The 20,798-nt window shown below is 46.3% G+C and overlaps 1 protein-coding gene across 1 annotated transcript in view; it reads left to right on the top strand.

Annotated features, from left to right (window-relative positions):
• Positions 1–16,121: 16,121 nt before the first annotated feature.
• Positions 16,122–20,798, top strand: part of LOC132542135 (collagen alpha-1(III) chain-like) — an 8,661-nt gene continuing 3,984 nt past the window's right edge. Inside the window, exon 1 of the mRNA XM_060204913.1 lies at positions 16,122–16,202. Within this exon, the coding sequence (XP_060060896.1) occupies positions 16,122–16,202 (81 nt within the window). The remainder of the gene's footprint in view (positions 16,203–20,798) is intronic.

The following is a 20,798-nucleotide window of genomic DNA, read 5'->3' as shown; positions in this document are numbered from 1 at the left end:
GTTCTACTTTCATTTGCTGGTTTCAGCTTCATTTCACTCAAGGACAGTAGAGATGTGAGAGCTTCAAGCACAGCACCAGCCAGTCTTCCAGGAAGGATAGAGTCAGACCAGTCTATTGGAGTTTTTCCAGTGGAAAACTGTTGGAAAAGTTCAGATACACTTTTAAAATAATTATCTGTTTATTCCTTTTGGTTGCCCTTGTTGTTTTATTGCTGTAGTTAGTATTGTTGTTACTGATGGTGTCGTTGTTAGATAGGACAAAGAGAAATGGAGGAGAGGAAGACACAGAGGGGGAGAGAGAGACAGACACCTGCAGACCTGCTTCACCGCTTGTGAAGCAACTTCCCTGCAGGTGGGGAGCCGGGGCTGGAACTGGGATCCTTATGCAGGTCCTTGGGCTTTGCACCACGTGCGCTTAACCCGCTGCACTACTGGCCCAACTCCCCAGATACATTTTTGCATAGAAAAACACACCATGGGGGAGTCGGGCTGTAGCGCAGCGGATTAAGCGCAGGTGGCGCAAAGCCCAAGGACCTGCATAAGGATCCCGGTTCGAACCCTGGCTCCCCACCTGCAGGGGAGTCACTTCACAGGCGGTGAAGCAGGTCTGCAGGTGTCTGTCTTTCTCTCCTCCTCTCTGTCTTCCCCTCCTCTCTCCATTTCTCTTTGTCCTATCCAACAACGACAACAACAACAATAACTACAACAATAAAACAAGGGTAACAAAAGGGAATAAATAAAATAAATATTAAAAAAAAAGAAAAAAGAAAAACACACCATGACTTTTCCAGCAACTCAATGGAACATGAATGCTGTGATGTCATCGATCAATCCATCTATATTAGTTATCTATCTGATCTACCCAGTCACCCATTTAGAGCAAGTGTTTCCTCATAGCTGCAGGTTTTACAAGCTTTTGTAAGAATAAATATAATGGGGGGGGGGGTAATTCCAGCATAACAAATAGAAAGATAGAAATAGGCACTTTGTAATAACAAGAAAGGAAGTTCAAACCAGAAAAGACCTAGAATTGCCAAAACAATCTTGAGAAAAAAAAAAAAACAGAACCAGAGGTATCACACTCCCAGATCTCAAATTGTACTATAGGGTCATTGTCATCAAAACTGCTTGGTACTGGAACATGAATAGACACAATGACCAGTGGAATAGAACTGAGAGCCCGGATGTAAGCCCCCACACCTATGGACATCTAATCTTTGACAAAGGTGCCCAGACTATTAAATGGAGACAGGGGAGTCTCTTCAACAAATGGGGTTGGAAAAAATGGGTTGAAACATGCAGAAGAATGAAACTGAACCACTATATTTCACCAAATACCAAAGTAAATTCCAAGTGGATCAAGGATTTGGATGTTAGACCACAAACTATCAGATACTTAGAGGAAAATATTGGCAAAACTCTTTTCCGCAAAAATTTTAAAGACATCTTCAGTGAAACAAATTCACTTACAAAGAAGACTAAGACAAGCATATACCTATGAGACTTCATCAAATTAAAAAGCTTCTGCACAGCTAAAGAAACTACTACCCAAACCAAGAGACCCCTCACAGAATGGGAGAAGATCTTTACACGCCATATTTCAGACAAGAGGCTAATAAGCAGAATATATAAAGAACTTGCAAATCTCAACAACAAGACAACAAATAACCCCATCCAAAAATGGGGGGAGGACATGGACAGAATATTCATCACAGAAGAGATCCAAAAGGCTGAGAAACACATGAAAAAATGCTCCAAGTCTCTGATATAGTCAGAGAAATGCAAATAAAGACAACAATGAGATGCCACTTCACTCCTGTGAGAATGTCATACATCAGAAAAGGTAACAGCAGCAAATGCTGGAGAGGGTGTGGGGTCAAAGGAACCCTCCTTCACTGCTGGTGGGAATGTCAATGGGTCTAACCTCTGTGGAGAACAGTCTGGAGAACTCTCAGAAGGCTAGAAATGGACCTACCCTATGATCCTGCAATTCCTCTCCTGGGGATAGATCCTAAGGATCCCAACACATCCATCCAAAAAGATCTGTGTACACATATGTTCTTGGCAGCACAATTTGTAATAGCCAAAACCTGGAAGCAACCCAGGTGTCCAACAACAGATGAGTGGCTGAGCAAGTTGTGGTATATATACACAATGGAATACTACTCAGCTGTAAAAAATGGTGACTTCACCGTTTTCAGCCAACCTTGGATGGACCTTGAAAAATTCATGTTAAATGAAATCAGTCAGAAACAGAAGGATGACTATGGGATGATGTCACTCTCAGGCAGAAGTTGAAAAACAAGATCAGAAGAGAAAACACAAGTAGAACCTGAACTGGAATTGGCGTATTGCACCAAAGTCAAAGACTCTGGGGTGGGTGGGTGGGTGGGGAGAATACAGGTCCATGAAGGATGACAGAGGACCTAGTGGGGGTTGTATTGTTATATGGGAAACTGGGACTTGTTCTGCGTGTACAAACTATTGTATTTACTGTTGAATGTGAAACATTATTTCCCCAATAAAGAAATTTTTTAAAAAGGGAGTTCAATGGAAAGCTAGGAACGTTAACTAATCCTTCCCAAAAGAGGGAGCACAGGCAGAATAAGCGAATGAGACTAGAAGAGAGAGAGAGAGTGGTGGTTACCAGGAAGGACAGAGAATTAGGGGTTAGGCAAATGAAGTGAAAGGGGTCAATTGTGTGGTCAAAGACAAGACACTGAGCTGTCGGTGATGGCGATACCAAGTACAAGATGCAGGACGACTTCAGTACCGCGCACCTGAAAGCGGCCGGCTATAAACCAACAGCACTTGAATACATTTTATATTAGAGAGAGGCATCGGCTTCTGAAGGTGTCTGTAGGAGAGCCTATTCAGAAGGAGATCTCAGGCAAAGGCACAGAGACCAAAATGGGATAATACGTCAAAGTTCAATGTTCACAGGACAGAAAGAAGCCGACCGGTGAAGCAGTGGACAGTGACCATGTCCAATGGCCAGAAGTCAAAGATCTGCTGTGTGCCAGTCCACTGACACTCGGGGGAAGGAAGCTCCAACACAGGCTCAGGCGCCAACATGAACACCTGGGCTGTCAGACGAGTCAGCCCGAGGTTCACATGGCAAGAGGAGAGAACTACCTGTTTTAAATGCCTGTTAAAAGAAATGTACAAAAACCTTCTCCAAATGTACGCACAACTCCATCCTAACTCAGTTCGAACTACCTACCAGTGCATTAATAACCATAATTAAAAAAAAATCCAGTAATAAAGGAAGGTTTGCAAGACATGAGGTAACGCTAACAAAGCACCTTTTCCCTACTCTGAAGCCACTAAAAACTCCACTGCTGCGATCCTAGAACTACTGGGTTTCAATTATTTCCTGCTTGTTTCCTCACATGGAACGTCTCTGCAGGAAGCATTACACCAACAACAGCATCACGACGTAATCCGTAATCCGCTGTTCTTTCTTAGCGGTTCCTAAACTAACGGTGTCTGGACGCAGAAGCTCAGTAGGCAGAGAACAAGCCCTATCGCGCCTCAGGCCCTGGGCTTCTCCCTAGCACCATGCAAGAATCCCAGCCAGCACCAGGAAGCTCCCTGCAGGGCACAGCAGAGTGCTGCTGTCTCTCCCTGTCTCAACACATCAAACAAAAACCTGGGCGCTGGGCTGCCAGGTCTACCACTTAATCGCAGGACAGGAGACACAGCTCACCTGGCAGGGCAGACGTCATGGGCACAGCCCCAGGAACATGACTCAGTGGTCTAGATCTTGGCACCAGGGGAAGTTTCCGGATTGTAAAGTTTCTCCAGGGGGGTGGGGTGGGCACAGATGCAGTGATATCCAGCGTGGGCAAGGACCTGGCTATGCAAAATTAATTCGCTGCCCGGTTCAAGCCCCCGGCTCCCGCCTGCAGGGGGTCACTTCACGTGGGGTGAAGCAGGTCTGCAGGTGTCTCTCTCTCTCTCTCTGTCTTCCCAGCCTCTCTCTTGTTCTCTCTGTCCTATCCAACGACGACAATAGACAACAAGGGCAACAAAAGGGAAAAAATAGCCTCCAGGCACTGAGGCCCAGCAATAACCCTGGAGGAAAAAAAAAATTAATTCACCGCAGCTGACAACTTATGGCACAGTTTTATCTAAAACGAGAACTTTTCTAGGTATGTCTCCATATAAAATATTGGCATAGTTTTCTAGACCCAAAAAATAACCTGCCCAGTCATAAAGTTTTAAATTAAAGAGTAATTCTGGGAGCTGGGCGGTGGCACAGCAGGTTAAGCATGCATGGCACGAAGCACATGAACCAGCATAAGGATCCCGGTTCGAGGCCCCAGCTCCCCACCTGCAGGGGAGTCGCTTCACAGGCGGTGAAGCAGGTCTGCAGGTGTCTGTCTTTCTCTCCTGGTCTTCCCCTCCTCTCTCCATTTCTTCCTGTCCTATCCAACAACAGCAACAGCAATAACAACAATAACAATGATAAACAACAAGGGCAACAAAGGGGAAAAAATTAAAAAATTAAAAACAAAGAGTGATTCTACTTCCAGAAAGGAGGAAACTGTATTGAATTTGAATAAAATCTGCACCATGCAGAAAAGATGCCAGGAGACGCCCGGTACCTTTCTTAAGCCTTCCAGCGCATTCTGGACATGCAGACGAGGACTGGTCCTGACAAAGGGAAGAAAGCTGTCAAGAGGTCAAAGGGCAAAAGAACCATCGCCAATGTTGAAGTGTGGGATAAGCAGGAAAAGTAGGTTTCAGAAGCCACAGGCTCCCTGACGGGTATGGCGAGCGCCTGCCAACCTGATGCTAAAACAGCCACACAGAGAAAGTCGGCAAGATTTAAAAAACATTTTTTTCATCAAGAAACAGAGAATCAAATCACTTTGCATCCACAATCCTACTCCTCCAGAGGCAACTAGCCTTAATGCCGGTTCTACAGAGACTCCTAGTACAAAAGGTTGCGGCTACATTTTGTTTATATATATCTCGGTGTATACAAGTGGTTTTTAGACAGAAATCTTTGCTTTTCCTTTAAAACTCTGCACAATAATCACATTACAAAAACCTTGTTGCATGGTGTTTTCTTCCCTCATCATAGAGCAGACTGTTCAACCAAAAATATGGGGGGGGGGAGTTGGGTGGTGGCGCAGCGGGTTAAGCGCAGGTGGCACAAAGCATTAAGGACCAGCATAAGGATCCCAGTTCGAGCCCCCGGCTCCCCACCTGCAGGGGAGTCGCTTCACAGGCTGTGAAGCAGGTCTGCAGGTGTCTGTCTTTCTCTCCCCGTCTTCCCCTCTTCTCTCCATTTCTCTCTGTCCTATCCAATAATGATGGCAATAACAACAAGGGCAACAAAAGGGGAAAAATTAATTGGAAAAAAAAAATCATGGACAGTGTCTATGAGATGTTCTTGAGAAGTATAACGTCACAAGAGACAAGTTTATGGTCTGGAAAAAATGGGTTGGAAAGATGGTCCACTGTTGGTGAGAATATAAACTCCAACAGTTCCTATGAGAAACAAAGTTTCCTTTAAAAAGGTGAAATGGGTAGAAAGCCAGGTGGAGCACGCCCTCTATTACCAGGTGCAAGGGCCTGGGGTCAAGCCCAGTCCCCACCTGCAGGGGGAGAAGCTTCCTGGGTGGTTTAGCAGTGCTGCCTGTGCCCCTTCCTGCTCTCTAGTCCCCTTCCTTCTACTTTCTGGCTCCATCAATGCAAATAGTTACTGTCTAAGTAAAATGGAAATAACATATGATCTAACACTACTTCTAAACATCTGAAAGCTACAAAAACATACATCTGAAGGGACATATATAACTTACACACCATGTCTATAGCAGTATTATTCACAGTAGCTTCACAGTCATCAACAGATGGTCAGATAAAGAAGCTGGCTGGGTGGGGTGGTGGCACAACCCATGAGGTGCAGACACTGTGTACAAGTCCCAGGGCTCAAGCCCCCGGCCCCAGCCCCCGCCCCACCCACAAGAGGGAAGCTTCACAAGCAGTGAAGCAGTGCTGCAGGTGTCTTTCTCCCTCTCTCCCCTTTCCAGATCTCTGTCTCTATCCAACGAGGCACCAATAATAAGGAAGCTGTGGTCTATACAGTCAAATACTGTTCAGCCACTAAAAGAGAAAGCAATACCTTCTGAGACAGAAACTGATGAACCCCCTGGTGACTGAGCTCAAGTGAAACAAGTTTGTAAGCAACGACGTCAGACCAGTGACCGGACAGCGTCTTTTATGTGGCATACAGGGCCTTAGTGCCAGCACTATGAAGCTCCCACTCCCAGCAGCCATTTTTTTCATTCTATTTTTACTTAATAGAGCAGAGAGAAATTGAGACAGGAGGGAAAAGAGAGGAGGAAGGGAAAGAGAGAGGGAGACACCTACAGACTTGCTTCATTGCTCATGAAGTACCCAACCTGCAGGTGGGGAGGGGGTCTGAAGCCTAGATCCTTGTGCATGGCACTGTGTGCACTCAACCAGGAACATCACTCAGCCCCGAGAACTTGCCCTTTAAAAACTGCTTTCGACCCCACCTGCAGGGGAGTCACTTCACAGGCGGTGAGGCAGGTCTGCAGGTGTCTGTCTTTCTCTCCCCCTCTCTAAAGGTCTTCCCCTCCTCTCTCCATTTCTTCCTGTCCTATCCAACAACAAGACATTAATAACCACATCAATGTTAAACAACAAGGGCAACAAAAGGGAAAAATAAATAATATAAAAAAAAAAACTGCTTTCGAGAGTCGGGCGGTAGCGCAGTGGGTTATGTGCAGGTGAAGCAAAGTGCAAGGACCATCTTAAGGATCCCGGTTCCAGCCCCCGGCTCCCCACCTGCAGGGAAGTCACTTCACAGGTGGTGAAGCAGGTCTGCAGGTGTCTGTCTTTCTCTCCCCCGGTCTTCCCATCCTCACTCCATTTCTCTCTGTCCTATCCAACAATGACGACATCAAGAACAATAATAACTACACCAATAAAACAAGAGCAACAAAAGGGAAAATAAATATTTTTTTTAAAAAAAAACATGCTTTCAGGGTGGCGGGTAGATAGCATAATGGTTATGTAAGCAGGCTCTCGTGCCTGAGGCTCCAAAGCCCCAGGTTCAAAGCCCCTGCACAACCATAAGCCAGAGCTGAGCAGTGAGTGCTCTGGTAAAACAAACCCAAAAACAAACTGCTTTCAGCAGTTCAGGAGGCAGTGCAGTGAGTAGACCATTAAACTTAATAAGCTTGTGTCACCGAGTTCAATCCTTTACACTGCATATGCCAGTGATTTCTGATTGTCTCATTAATTAAAAAAAAAAACATTAATTTAAAAAAAAATGAGCTAGCCTAAAGGAGGCCAAAGAAGTAAGCATAAACCAGAGGATTTTGTTCATGATGAACTATCAGATGGCCACTGGAGATGCCACGAGCTGTAGCGGTGATGCTTGAGGTCTCTCTCCCTATTTCTCTCATTCTAGCTGAGAGAGAAAAGAAGGGAGGGAGGGAGGGAGGGAGGGAAGGAAAGGAAGAGAAAGGAAGAGAAAGGAGGGAGAAAAGGAGGCAGGCAAGATACAAGCAGCTGGGGAAAGAACACTGAACCTGAGGTTCTCAGCTCAGCCCCTCACACCAGAGTGACGCTCTAGCTTCTCTCTGGCTAACTGAAATTCTCATTTGTAATAAATAAAATATTTTTTAAAAGCAAGACACAGACCTCGTGCTTCATTCGCTTATTTTTCAAAAGGGAAATGGGAGGCTGACACAAAACGAAAAATGTTACTATAAAAGGTAATAGCAGGGGCTGGGTGGTGGCACACCTGGTTGAGCAGACAAGTCGCAGGGCGCAAGGACTCGAGCTCCTGGCCCCCACCTGCTGAGGGGAGGCTCACAGTGGTGAAGCAGGGCTGCAGGTGTCTATCGGCCCTTCCCTCTCGACCCAATAAAAGAACACACAAATTATAGACGTAACTGTTTTATATATTGATGAAAAGTTCTTAGTACAAGGACTGGGATTAAAACTGCCTCTGAACATTCCTATATTATAGTAACTTTGATATATTATGAGTTGTTACATTTTTTTTTTTCTTATATTTGAAAAGACAAGAGAAATTAAGAGGAGTGGTCCGGGAGGTGGCCCTGTGGATACAGCACTGGACTCTCAAGCATGAGGTCCTGAGTTCGATCCCTGGCAGCCTATGTACCAGAGTGATGTCTAGTTCTTCCTCTCTCCTCCACATCCCTCTCAATAAATAAAATATAAAAGAAAGGGAGAGAGAAACTGAAAGAAGAGAAGGAGGCAAACACCTGTAACACTGCTTCACCACTTGGAAGCTTCACCATCACCACCAGTACCTGGGGCTTGAACCTTGGTCCTTAGGAATGGTTAACCTGTGAACTCAACCAGGCTCCACCATCCAGCCCAAATTGTTACATTTTTTGAAACCACAAAGTAAAAAATGATTCCCAGAAACACAAACTGTATCAAGTTGGTGCTTAAAACAAAGAAGAACCAGGACCTGGGAGACAGTTCACACAGGACTGTATGCATGCCTAACACTCCTAAGAGTCTAGGCTCAATCCCTTGCTCATATGTCACCACTGAGCAGTGCTCTGGGATGTCTCTCATAAAAATAAATCTTTTTTTCTCTCTTTCTTTCAGAGAAGCTAAAGGTCTGAGAGTTCCTTAGCTAAAGCACATCTTCTGCACCTCAGGTTCAAGCCCCCAGCAGCACCCGGGCAGTCAAGCGGTGCTGTGGTTATTCTCCTATTGCTGTCTTCCCCGCCCCAGCTTTAAAAAAAAAAAAGGAGGAGGAGGAGGAGGAGGAGGAGGAGGAGGAGGTGTGAAGCTCTGTGAAGAGCAGTGGAGTTCTGCAGGCATGGAGCCCTGGCAATAGCAACTCTGGAGGCAAAGAATGGAGAAGTAAACGAAATTATTAACCGCACACAACTTGCTGGAAATAAGCATCAAAACCTTTATCTTAAACCATGGTTAGTGGCCTTACTGCTATAACACTATTGGCATAATTAATGAAGCTATAGCATTTAAGTAAATAAATCAAGATTTTCTGCACAAAACTAAAAATAAACACTTGCAGCTGGGGATGTAGCTCAGAGAGGCAGACTTTGGCTCCTACTTCTTCCCCTCAAGAAAGGAAAAAAAAGGGAGTCGGGCGGTAGCGCAGCGGGTTAAGAGCTCATGGCACGAAGTACAAGGACCGGCATAAGGATCCCGGTTCCAGCCCCCGGCCCCCCACCTGCAGGGGAGTCGCTTCACAGGCGGTGAAGCAGGTCTGCAGGTGTCTATCTTTCTCTCTCCCTCTCTGTCTCCCCTTCCTCTCTCCATTTCTCTCTGTCCTATCCAACAACGACGACATCAACAACAATAATAAAACAACAAGGGCAACAAAAGGGAATATTAAAAAAAAGGAAAAAACCCTCTAAAGTATGAGTTAGTAAGATCATTATGCATTGAAGTGTTTTCTTTTTCTAAAAAAGAAACGTTAACTCTTTCATAAAATCCGTCCAAAGAAATAGCCTAAGCACCCATTAGCAGGAGTTGGGTCTAGTCCTATGAAGAAATAAAGGGCTGGCTCCAGGCCTCAAGTGTGAAGTGTATAAATGAAGAGGTGAAGGAAATCGGCATTACCAGATCATGTGAAAAGATACAACTTGAGGAGACCTTTGTAACCAAAGATGAAGGTAGAAGGGAGTAAGGAATACGGCAAAAATACAGTGTGGGCACAAAGAGAAAAAGGACCTCACCTGTGACTTTTAAGTAGCAGTACTAGTTGAGGTAAGAGGCAGGAAACCTTTGTGATAATGACCTTGTGTGCCCTGCATTACTTTGTATAGTGTGTGTGTGTGAGTGAGTGTCTGTATGTGTGTGAGTGAGTGTGTGTATGTGTGTGAGTATGTGTGTGTGTGTGTGAGTGCGTGAGTGCGTGAGTGCGTGAGTGTGAGTGTGTGTGTGTGAGTGTGTGTGTGAGTGTGCGTGTGCGTGTGCGTGTGCGTGTGCGTGTGTGTGTGTGAGTGTGCGCGCACGCGCGCACCCAGTTACTGAGCTGTTGGAAAAGCCACGACATATTTTTTTCTATGTGACTCGCCTCATTCGGGCCGGGCAGTGGCACAGCAGGTCAAGCACGAAGAGCAGGGACCCACACTCCCCACCTGCAGGAGCAAAGGGTCACAAGGGGTGAAGCAGGTCTGCAGGTGTCTTTCTCTCTCCCTATCTCCCTTTCCCCTCTCAATTTCTCTGCTGTATACAGTAAAATGGAAACGATGTCCACCAGGAGAAGTGATAACCCTGGAGGCAAAAGAAAGAAAGAAAAAGGAAAAGAAAAAGCCTCGTGACTTTTCTGACAACCATATGCTATATATCTACTTTTAAGCAGAATGCTGCACAGGCTGGGCTCACCGCTGTGCTGGGGGTTGGGCCTGGAGCCTGTCTTGCAAACCACTAAAGCACCTCCCATCCAGCATGCTCTACTCTGTTAGATCTTTTTTATAAAATGATTACAAATTCACAGAAAGTTGCAAAATACAGTACAAAGAGACCTTATCCCCTTCTCAAGGTTTTTGTAAACAACCAAGAACCTAGGCCTGGGAAACAGTATTTGGCTGTCCAGGGCTTTCCTGGCTGAGGCTCTATCATCCCGGGTTCAATCCCAAGCACCTCCATATGCCAAAGCAGAGCAGAGTTCTGTTCACGTGTTCCCTCCAAACATATACATGTATCACTAAAGCAAATAAAAATAAAGTGAAATAATAAAGTAGCCAGGAAGACAGCGGGCAGTGAGTGCACCCAGTAAGCAGAAACACATTACAATCCACGTGCAGGGCTCTTGGCTTCAAGTCTCTGGTCCCCCCATGTAGAGGGGACGAAGTGTCATGAGTGGTGGCGCAGAGCTGCTGCAGTCTGTCTGTCTGTCTTACTGTCTCTCCCCTCTCCTTCTCTAATTTGTCACGTGTTACAATGTGCCAGGACTTGGGTTTAGACCCCCACTCTCCCACCTGTAGGGAGGATAGTTCACAAAAGATGCAGCAGGTCTGCAAATGTCTTTTTCTCTCCCTCTATATCGCCTCCTCTCTCAATTACTCTGTCCAATCAAATTAAAAAAAAATAATAAAAAGAGGAAGGAAGGAAGAAATAAAGAAAAGAATGGGTGACCACCAGGAATTTGGTCTAGTCTCAAGAAGAAATAGTTGGTTCCAAGTCTAAAGAACCAAGTATATATATAGAAATGAACTTACAGGTCAAGAAATTATCAGCATTACTAGATCATGTAAAAAGACACAAGAGTGAGAGACTCACTGTAGATTCGTTGCAGTGGTAGATTCATTGTTCAAGCAGAGCCCTGGTAACAAACTAATTAGGGCGGGGGTAGACAGCATAATGGTTATGCAAAGAGACTCTCATGCCTGAGGCTCTGAAGTCCCAGGTTCGATCCCCGGGACCACCATAAACCAGAACTGAGCAGTGCTCTGGTGTTTAAAAAAAAAAAACAAGAAAAAAAAAAAAAAAAAAACACCACTAATTAAAAGCAGGGAAACAGCTGAACTACTGAGAACATCAGGCTCCGTGACTAAGGTTGCCAGTTCAACCCCACAGGACCACATGACCAGACTGCTGCTCTGCTCTGGCTTCAGTCGCTCATTCTAGCTCATGAAATAATCTCTTTTTAAGTTAAGCAGTATCCCCACGTGCAGGGGGAAAGTTTTATAAGTGGTGAAGCAGTGCAGCAGGGGTCTCTCTCCCTCTATCTATCTCACTTTTCCCTCTTGATTTCTGTCTCCAATAAATATTTTGAAGTTTTTTTTTTCTTTCTTTCTTTTTACTGCCACCAGGATTAATCACTGGGGGTTGGCGCTGGCTCTATGAAACCACCACTGCCAGGGGCCACTGTCTGCCTTTTTTTTTTCCCCTTCTTATTCCATTTGATTTGACAGGACAGAGAGAGATTGAGGAGGGAGGGGAAACAGATGGAAAGAGAAAGACACACATCTGCAGACCTGGCTCACCACTTGTGAAATGTTCCTTACAAGTAGGGTGTAAAGGGACTTGAACTCCGGACCTGGAATATGGTAGCCTGTGCACTCAACTGGGTGAGCCATCGAATGGCCACCTAAAATAAGGGGGGGGGGGGGGGTGGTAGACAGCATAATGGTTATGCAAAAAGACTCTCATGCCTGAGGCTCCACAATCCCAGGTTTAATTCCATGCAACATCATAAGCCAGAGCTGAGCAGGGCTCTAGTGCTTCATGTCTCTCAAAAATAAAAGTTGTTGTTTTTTTTTTTTTAAGTTTAAAAAATGGGAATCGAGCAGTAGCGCAACGGGTTAAGCGCACATGGCGCAAAGCTCAAAGACCGCCGTAAGGATCCCAGTTCGAGCCCCGGCTCCCCACCTGCAGGGAAGTCGCTTCACAGGCGGTGAAGCAGGTCTGCAGGTGTCTGTCTTTCTCTCCCACCCCTAACCCCGTCTTCCCCTCCTCTCTCCATTTCTCTCTGTCCTACCCAACAATGACGACATCAACTAACAACTACAACAATAAAAAACAACAAAGGCAACAAAAGGGAATATTAAAAAAAAAAAAAAAAAAGTTTAAAAAATATTAAAGCAGTGGTCCAGGAGGCGGCAGCACATGCACCAGAGTGATGGCTGGCTCTTTCTCTCCTCTTACCTTTCTCATAAATAAATAAATAAATAAATTCTTTAAAAAATATATTAAAGCAATACAGACCATCCACAGTACACAGAACACTGACTGTTTAAAAAGTTGTGCAGGGCCCAGAGACGGCTCACCTGGTAGGAGGCGCACTTAACCATGCGTGAGGACCCGGGCTCAAGCTCCCAGCCGCCACAGTGGAGCACCGCGCAAAGCAGAAGCTTCATAAGCAGTGCTGTCTCTCTCCCTCTCTCTCTCTCACCTCTATCTGGAAAAAAAGAGTCTGCAGGGAGCGCTGGGATGTGCAGGTGTGGAGCCCAAGCAATACCCTGGCAGGGGGAGAAAAAAAAAAAAGACGTTATTTATGAATACAAACACGCATACAACACAGCACCGGGGCCGAGAGCTGGCCTGCTGGGCTGCTCAGGAGTGTCCCGGCACCTGGAGAGACTCCGGTGCTAGAGTGTCTATCCCTCTGTTGCCCTATCTGAAAGCTGGTGTGCGTGGTGAGAGTGTCCATCTGTGACGCCTGGGCTCCAACAGAAAGGAAAAAGATAGAGCATATAGACGAACACTGATACACACAAACAGCATGACTCCACTTCCATAACAGTAAAAACAAAAGCTCGGGGCCGGGTGGTGGCGCACCTGGTTGAGCACACGTTACCAGGTTCAAGCCCCCAGCCCCCACCTGCCGGGGGAAGTTTCACAAGTGGTGAAGCAGGGCTGCAAGTCTCTCTCTCCCTCTCTCTCTCAAATCCCCCTTTCCCTCTCAATTTCTGGCTGTCTACCCAATCAATAAAGGTCATTTTTAAAAAATCTAAATATAGGGAGTCAGGCGGTAGCGCAACGGGTTAAGCACAGGAGGCGCAAAGCGCAAGGACCGGCACAAGGCTCCCAGTTCGAGCCCCCACTCCCCACCTGCAGGGGAGTCACTTCACAGGCGGTGAAGCAGGTCTGCAGGTGTCTGTCTGTCTCTCCCCCTCTCTGTCTTCCCCTCCTCTCTCCATTTCTCTCTGTCTATCTAACAATAATGAGGACAATAAAACAAGGACAACAAAAGGAAATAAATAAATAAATATAAAAAAATTAAATATAAGAGAACTAACACTATCCTAATGTTCTCTCTCTCTTCCTCCCTGCACCAAGATTATCACTGGGGCGCGGCACCTGCATGATTCCACTGGAAAAAAAATTTTTTTTTAACATAGGAGGGGCAGACAGACACACAGACAGATACACCAAAGCACTGCACCACTTGTGAAGCCAACCCCCAGCCCCCACCGGTGCTTTAATCCAAGCCCTCCTGCATAACAGGAGATGTGCTCTAGGGGCTGGGCAGTGGTACACCTTCATGAGCACACAGGGTACCGTGCGCCCAAGGACCTGGGTTCAAGTCCCCAGTGCCCACCTGCAGGGGGGAAGCTTCACAGGTGAAGTAGTGCTGCAGGTGTCTCTCTCATTCCCTCTACCTCACCCTCCCCTCTCAGTTTCTCTCTATCCTATCAAAATTTCCATGTGCACTTAACCCGCTGTGCTACCGTCCAGCCCCCCCCCATCCTATCAAAATAAGCAAAAAGGAGGAGGAGGAGAAAAAAAGGGAGGAAGGGAGGGAGAGAGGGAGGGAGGGAGGGAGGCCGGCTTCTGGGAGCAGTGGATTTGTTGAGCTGGCACCGAGCCCCAGAGAGCCCCAGTGGCAATAAATAAAGTATGTGCTGTACCAAGTAAGCTATCTCCTGGCCACAATCCTAATTCTTAAATTCTTAGAAAACACTATTATGCCAGCCGATTCATAAATAAAGGACAGCAAGGCAGAGTCAGGAAACTTGCACAAGTTCATAAAGCTGTTAAGTTGTAAGAGGTGAGATTCTGAGACTGGGCAGTGGCCTGCACATTTCCACATGCAAGGACCAGAGTACAATGTCTGGTCCCCACCTCCAAGGGGAGATGCTTCCCTCCTGAGGAAAACAGCTCCAGTGTTTAAGAGTTTAACATTTTGTGACTTGGAGTCATGTTGACAATATAATGAGGCCTATGGATCCCTTTTTTGCTTAATATGTATTCTAAAATAAAACACATATAATTACAAAGGAGACCAATTACACTGAGGGTCAAAAGCTTAACTATGTAAGCCCAGGAGGTGGCACAACAGTCACGCACTGAGCTGGGGGCAAACGTGAGCTCAAGTCCCAAGTTCAATTCTCAGCACAGTGTGTACCCTCCCCAGTGAGGCTCTGGCTGTCTGGTTCTCTCCGGCCTACTCATCAATAAGCCCAGTCTTGAGTAACAAGGTAACAGCATAGTGGTTCTGCAAAGACTCTCCTGCCCGAGGTTCCAAAGTCCCAGGTTCAATCTCCCGTACCATCATAAGCCAGAACTCAGCAGTGCTCTGGCAAAAATAAAGTTTAAATAATAAAAACAACTAATTAATTAATCAGTCTTTAAAAAAGTGACCTGAGAAATCTGGATAAGGGCACTGAACTTCCAAGCAGGAGGTCCCAAATCCACTCCCCAGCAGCACAAGTAACATAGTGATGCCTGCTTCTTTTCTTCTCTCCTCCTATCTTTCTCACTAATAAATAAAAAAAGTCAGTGGTCCAGGAGGTGGCACAGTGGATAAGGCATCAGACTCTCAAGCATGAGGTCCTGAGTTCAATCCCCGGCAGCATATGTACCAGAGTGCTGTCTGGTTCTTTCTCTCTCTCCTATCATTTCTCATGAATAACTAAATAAAACCTTTAAAAATAGCAATAAAATCTAAAAAAAAAAAAAAAAAAAAAAAAGGCCTGAATGCAAAGTTATAAATAGTTAGGTCTGCTTCTTAACAATAGTGGTGGATTTCATATCTATTATAAAATTTGACGGGGCAAAAGTAGATAGCATAATGGTTATGCAAAGAGACTCATGCCTGAGCCTCTGAAGTCCCAGGTCCAATCCTCTGCACCAGCTTAAGCCAGAGCTGAGCATGGCTCTGGTAATAAATAAAATAAATAAAAATGGACCCAGTGAGCACATCCTTAAGAATGCAATGCACCGGGAGTCGGGTGGTAGCGCAGCGGGTTAAGCGCACGTGGCACGAAGCACAAGGACTGACGTTAAGGATCCCGGTTCAAGCCCCCGGCTCCCCACCTGCAGGGGAGTCGCTTCACAGGCGGTGAAGCAGGTCTGCAGGTGTCTGTCTTTCTCTCCTCCTCTCTGTCTTCCCCTCCTCTCTCCATCTCTGTCCTATCCAACACCGACGACATCAGTAACAATAACTACAACAATAAAACAACAAGGGCAACAAAGGGGAATATTAAAAAAAAAAAAAAAAATGCAATGCACCAGCTCCCAGTAACTACAGTATCTCATTTTTTAAGCCTATCTTTTGTTTTATAATGTAAAAATCACAGATACTGTCAATACTGTACTTTGCTATTTAAATTAGCAATGGGAAAAAAGCTCATTTCTAGTAGAGGTTAGTAGTGGCTGTAGTTCCCCAGTGTATGGACATCATCTGTGTGGAGCTGACCTGCGTGCCTCTGCACACTGACCAGCAGCTCTCTCAAGCGGACGCAGAGCACACTGTGAGCCCGAGGACCTTAGGTCAACGCCTGGCACCTCCAACCCCAAACGCAAACTCTTTCTTACTGGATTCTAAACCGACTGCTACAATTTTTATCTCTGGTTCAGATCTTTCCCTGGGACCCCAGACTTGATATTCATCTGAAATTCTATAGCTGGGAAGGTGGCTCAGTGGGTAGAACAGAGGGCTGGCTCTCTTTTCCATGAAATTCAAGAGAAACCGTACTACACACACACACACACACACACACACACCTACCTGAAACCCTAACCTACTTCCCAAGTGTGTTATCAGTCATCCCTGTCTTAGCTGATACAACTCCATCTTACCAACTGCTAAAACCAAAACCCTTGATATCACCCTTTCTCACAGGCCATATTGGAGCTACCAACAAATCATGTAAGTCTGATCTTCCAAATTTATCCAGAATCAATAATAATCACCTATTATTTCCTGGGTACAAATCACCAGAACCTCTCTCCTTGCTTTTACTGTTCTATCTATCATCCCTTATCCCAACTGAGTAATTCCTTTTTTTTTTTTTAAGATTTTTTTTAACTGATGAGAAGGATAGGAGGATGGTATGTGTGCTGCCAGGGACCGAGCTCAAGACCTCATGCTGGAGAGTCTAGTGCTTTATCCACTGCGTCACCTCCCAGACCACCCAGCGGAGTGGTTCTTCTGAAACTAAAATCCTAGGCAAAACCTTCACATGGCTCTACAAGGCCGTGTGACGTGAAGCGTGCACCCAACCCAGACCCAACCTACTATATCACTCTTTCTGAGTCACTCGCTCTAGCCGTGATGGGCCAAAGTCACTAAGTCTGCCTCAGCGCCTAGGGGAATGTCAGTATTCTCTATTTAGAATGTCTCCTCTCCCAGACAAGCACAGAGGCATCCACACACAGTGTGCCCCAGTGACAACATCGCACCCCACATGGCGAGTGAGGCCTCTGAAACTACACGGCGCAGCACAGCAGACACCCTACCCGAAAGCCCTCCGGCCACCTCGTTTCAAATTGCAACATCTTCCCCGGCAATGTCGATGCCCTTCACCTCGCTCCATTCTCCAAAGCAATGACCCTGGGACAGTCTATGCAGGCCCACTACCCCTGGGCCAAGGGGGAGGCAGGAGGATATCCAAAACGTCACACCTCCCACCCCTAGTATGCCTGTGCCTGGCACAAAACAAAACAGGTTTTCTTTCCAATGTCTTTATGTTTGATAGGGCAGAGAAACTGAAAGGGCAGGGGAGGTGGAGGGGGAGTGTGAGAGCTGCCTGCAGCACCGCGCTGCACCCCTTATGAAGCTTCCCGACAGCAGGTGGGAAGACAGATGTTTTCAAAGAGTAGCATCCCCAACATCACCTCCCCTCCCCTCCCCTCCCCCCCCCTACCCCGGGAGTTCCTTGAAGACTGGACAGAACTAGCAGCGCCCTCAACACCTTTCCTGCAGGAGTGAGTCTAGCCAACAGCAGAGGTAATCGGGTGGTCACAGGCATTCGCCTCAGGCACAACCCTAGATGCCATGGGTGTGCCTGCGTCCACATCTGACAGCTGTTGTGGGTTTCAAGGTAGATAGATACAAGAGGGCTGGAAGGAGGCACACCTGTTGAATGCACACATGTGCGCAAGGATCTGGGTTCAAGTCCCAGGTCCCACCTGTAGGGTGGAAACTTCACAAGTAGTGACGCAGTGCTGCAGGTGTCTCTTTCTCTCTCCCGATCTCCCTTGCCCCTCTCAATTTCTGTCTACCAAAAAACAAGTGAAACAAGGCAGTGCAGGGGGCTGGGCACAGGCCTTACCATCGTGAGGCCCTGTTTCGAGTCAGCTCTACACGGGCTCGCCGTCAACAGTGTCAGAGGAAGCTCCGTGGGTGGTGGTTCTCCTCTGTCTCCCCCCTTTCTTCCCTCTCCTCCCTCTCTAAATAAAATAAATTAATTAAGAAATAAAAATGGGAAAGTTGGGTCCAAGAAGCCACTCAGCCAGCACTCAGCAATGTCATGAAGTGTAGACTGAGACCATCCCCCACTCCTCATTAAAAGACAAACAAGACTCTGGGGTGGGGGGTGAGGGGGGGGGGGGGGGCTCAGGTCCCAGAGCATGATGGCGGAGAAGGACCTAGAGGGGTCGAACCCTTATGTGGACAACTGAGAACTGCCGCGCATGGACAAACTGTTGTATTTTAATGTTGACAGTAAACCGTTAATCCCCCAATAAAGAAATTTTAAAAAGACAAATACAAAACATCACATACCAATTATCACCTTAAACTGAATTTATATTGCACGCCTCAACTTTCTAGTGGCTAAGAGCCATTTCAAACTATTTAAAATCTGAAAGCTGTTGTCATTCCTTCTTCCACCTACATGTTATGGTTGATTTAAACTCTTTTCTTTCCTTTGTTGTCATCACTGAGGCTTCACTGCCCTGAGCCCAATTTTCACACAGAAAGAGACAGAGTTATGGCAAAGAGGTGACAGGCCAAAGTTGCGCCGGTGCCGTTGGTGTGGGGTTCAAACAGGGCCTGCACACACCGCAAAGCAGATACCCCTCAGCAAGCTCACCTGGCCAAAGCCCTACTTCTCTAGACTTCCGATTCTGGATCTGTCAAAGAGGTGGTGTTGTCAATATGAATACCAAAACCCTTCTGATTCTTGAGAATCATAGCAAAACATTTTATAATTATTATTTGATAGACAACCAGAAGTAGAGAGGGAAAGGGGCTGATAGAGAGGGAGAGAAACGCCTGCAGCCCTGCTTCACCACTCGCAAAGCTCCCCCCTCCCACCCACAGGTGAGGACCCAGGGGCTCAAACCCACATCCTTAAGCATTGTAACATGTGCACCCAGCCAGGTGCGCTCCCAACCTGGCCCCCATTGTGGTTTTTTTTTTTTTTTTTTTTTTTTATGTTTTTCCTCCCTTTTGTTGCCCTTGTTTTATTGTTGTGGTAGTCATTGTTGTGGTTATTATTGATGTCGCCGATGTTAGGACAGAGATACATGGGGAGAAGAGGGGAAGACAGACAGGAGGAGAGAAAGACAGACACCTGCAGACCTGCTTCACCGCTAGTGAAGTGACTCCCCTGCAGGCCCGAGGCTCGAACAGGGATCCTCACTCGGGTCCTTGCAATGCCACGTGCACTTAACCCACTGCGCCACTGCCCGAATCTGTGTAATTCTTTATATACTCCCTGCGAGTTAGTGCGAGAGTACATTTCAGAACTTACTTTCAGACATTGAGAGGAGAAACAGAAAATCTGTGAAAATAAAAACTCCAAGACCTGAAGCTTGGAAGGTGGAACAGTGGCAGGAGTGCTGGGCCTAGAAGCATGAGGGCCCCAGTTCCATCCTTGGCACACCACACGGCACACCGATGCTCTGGTTCTGTCCTATCATCAATAAATATTTTTCAAAATGCTTTTTTAGTCAGTGACCTTAGGAAAGTGATGCTCTGGCTCTACCCCTACTTATAAATAAACAAATGACCCTTTAGTGGCCCAGGAGGTGGCTCAGTGAATGAAGAGGTCCCCACGGTCAATCCTCGAGCACAGGTACCAGTGTGATGTCCGGCTCTTCCTCTTTCTGCCTTTCTTCCTCAGGAGTAAATAAGTAAATAAATAAACAAACCTTAGTTCTTTCCCACTTGTATCCATTACAGATGCACTTCTCCCACTAGGGAAAGACAGAGACAGGCTGGGGGTGTCGATCCACCTGCCAACGCCCATGTCCAGCAGAGAAGCAATTACAGAAGCCAGAACTCCCACCTTCTGCTCCCCATAAGAATTTGGGTCCATGTTCCAGAGGGGGAGAGATGTCAGGGGAAGATGCCCAGAGGGGCTCTGAACCCCAACTCAGACCCCAGAGAGAGGAGAGGAAAAAAGGAAAGAAACTGGAAGTAGTGGTAAGTGCAGCTGTGACTTAAATATATAGACAAATATAGAAGTACGGGCCGGGTGGTGACGCACCTGGCTGAGCGCACATGTTGCAGTGTTCAAGGACCCAGGTTCGAGTCTCCCGTCCCCACCTGCAGAGGGAAAGCTTTGCAAGTGGTGAGGCAATGCTGCTGGTGTCTCTCGATCTCTTCCCTGTCTCCCCCTTCCTCTCGACTTCTGGCTGTTTCTATCTAATAAATATATAAAGAAGAAAGAAAGAAAGAAAGAAAGAAAGAAAGAAAGAAAGAAAGAAAGGAAGGAGAAAATAATAGTCAACCCAAATCTGTGACCTTGGGAGAATCACCAGTTTCTAATGGAGGGGATGGGAACCCAGAGCTCTGGTGGAGGGAATGGTGCAGAGCTGTGCCCCAGAACTGTGTAGCATTTATGTACTGTATTGCTGGGGCTTGGTGCCAGCACTAAAAATCCACAGTTCCTTGAAGCCTTTTTCTTTCTTCTTCTTTTTTTTTTTTTCTTTAGTAGATTAGGTCAGAGAGAAATTAAGATGCAGGGGTAGATAGCATAATGGTTATGCAGAGAGACTCTCATACCTGAGGCTCCAAAGTCCCAGGTTCAATCCCCACACCACCATAAGCCAGAGCTGAGCAGTGCTCTGGTTAAAAAAAAGAGAGAGAGAGAGAGAGAGAGAGAGAAAGAAATTGA

The sequence above is a fragment of the Erinaceus europaeus genome, chromosome 12 (assembly GCF_950295315.1).
Source record: "Erinaceus europaeus chromosome 12, mEriEur2.1, whole genome shotgun sequence".
Classification (NCBI taxonomy): domain Eukaryota; kingdom Metazoa; phylum Chordata; class Mammalia; order Eulipotyphla; family Erinaceidae; genus Erinaceus; species Erinaceus europaeus.
The sequence above is the reverse complement of the archived record's forward strand: the minus strand, read 5'-3'. Positions and strand labels throughout refer to the sequence as shown.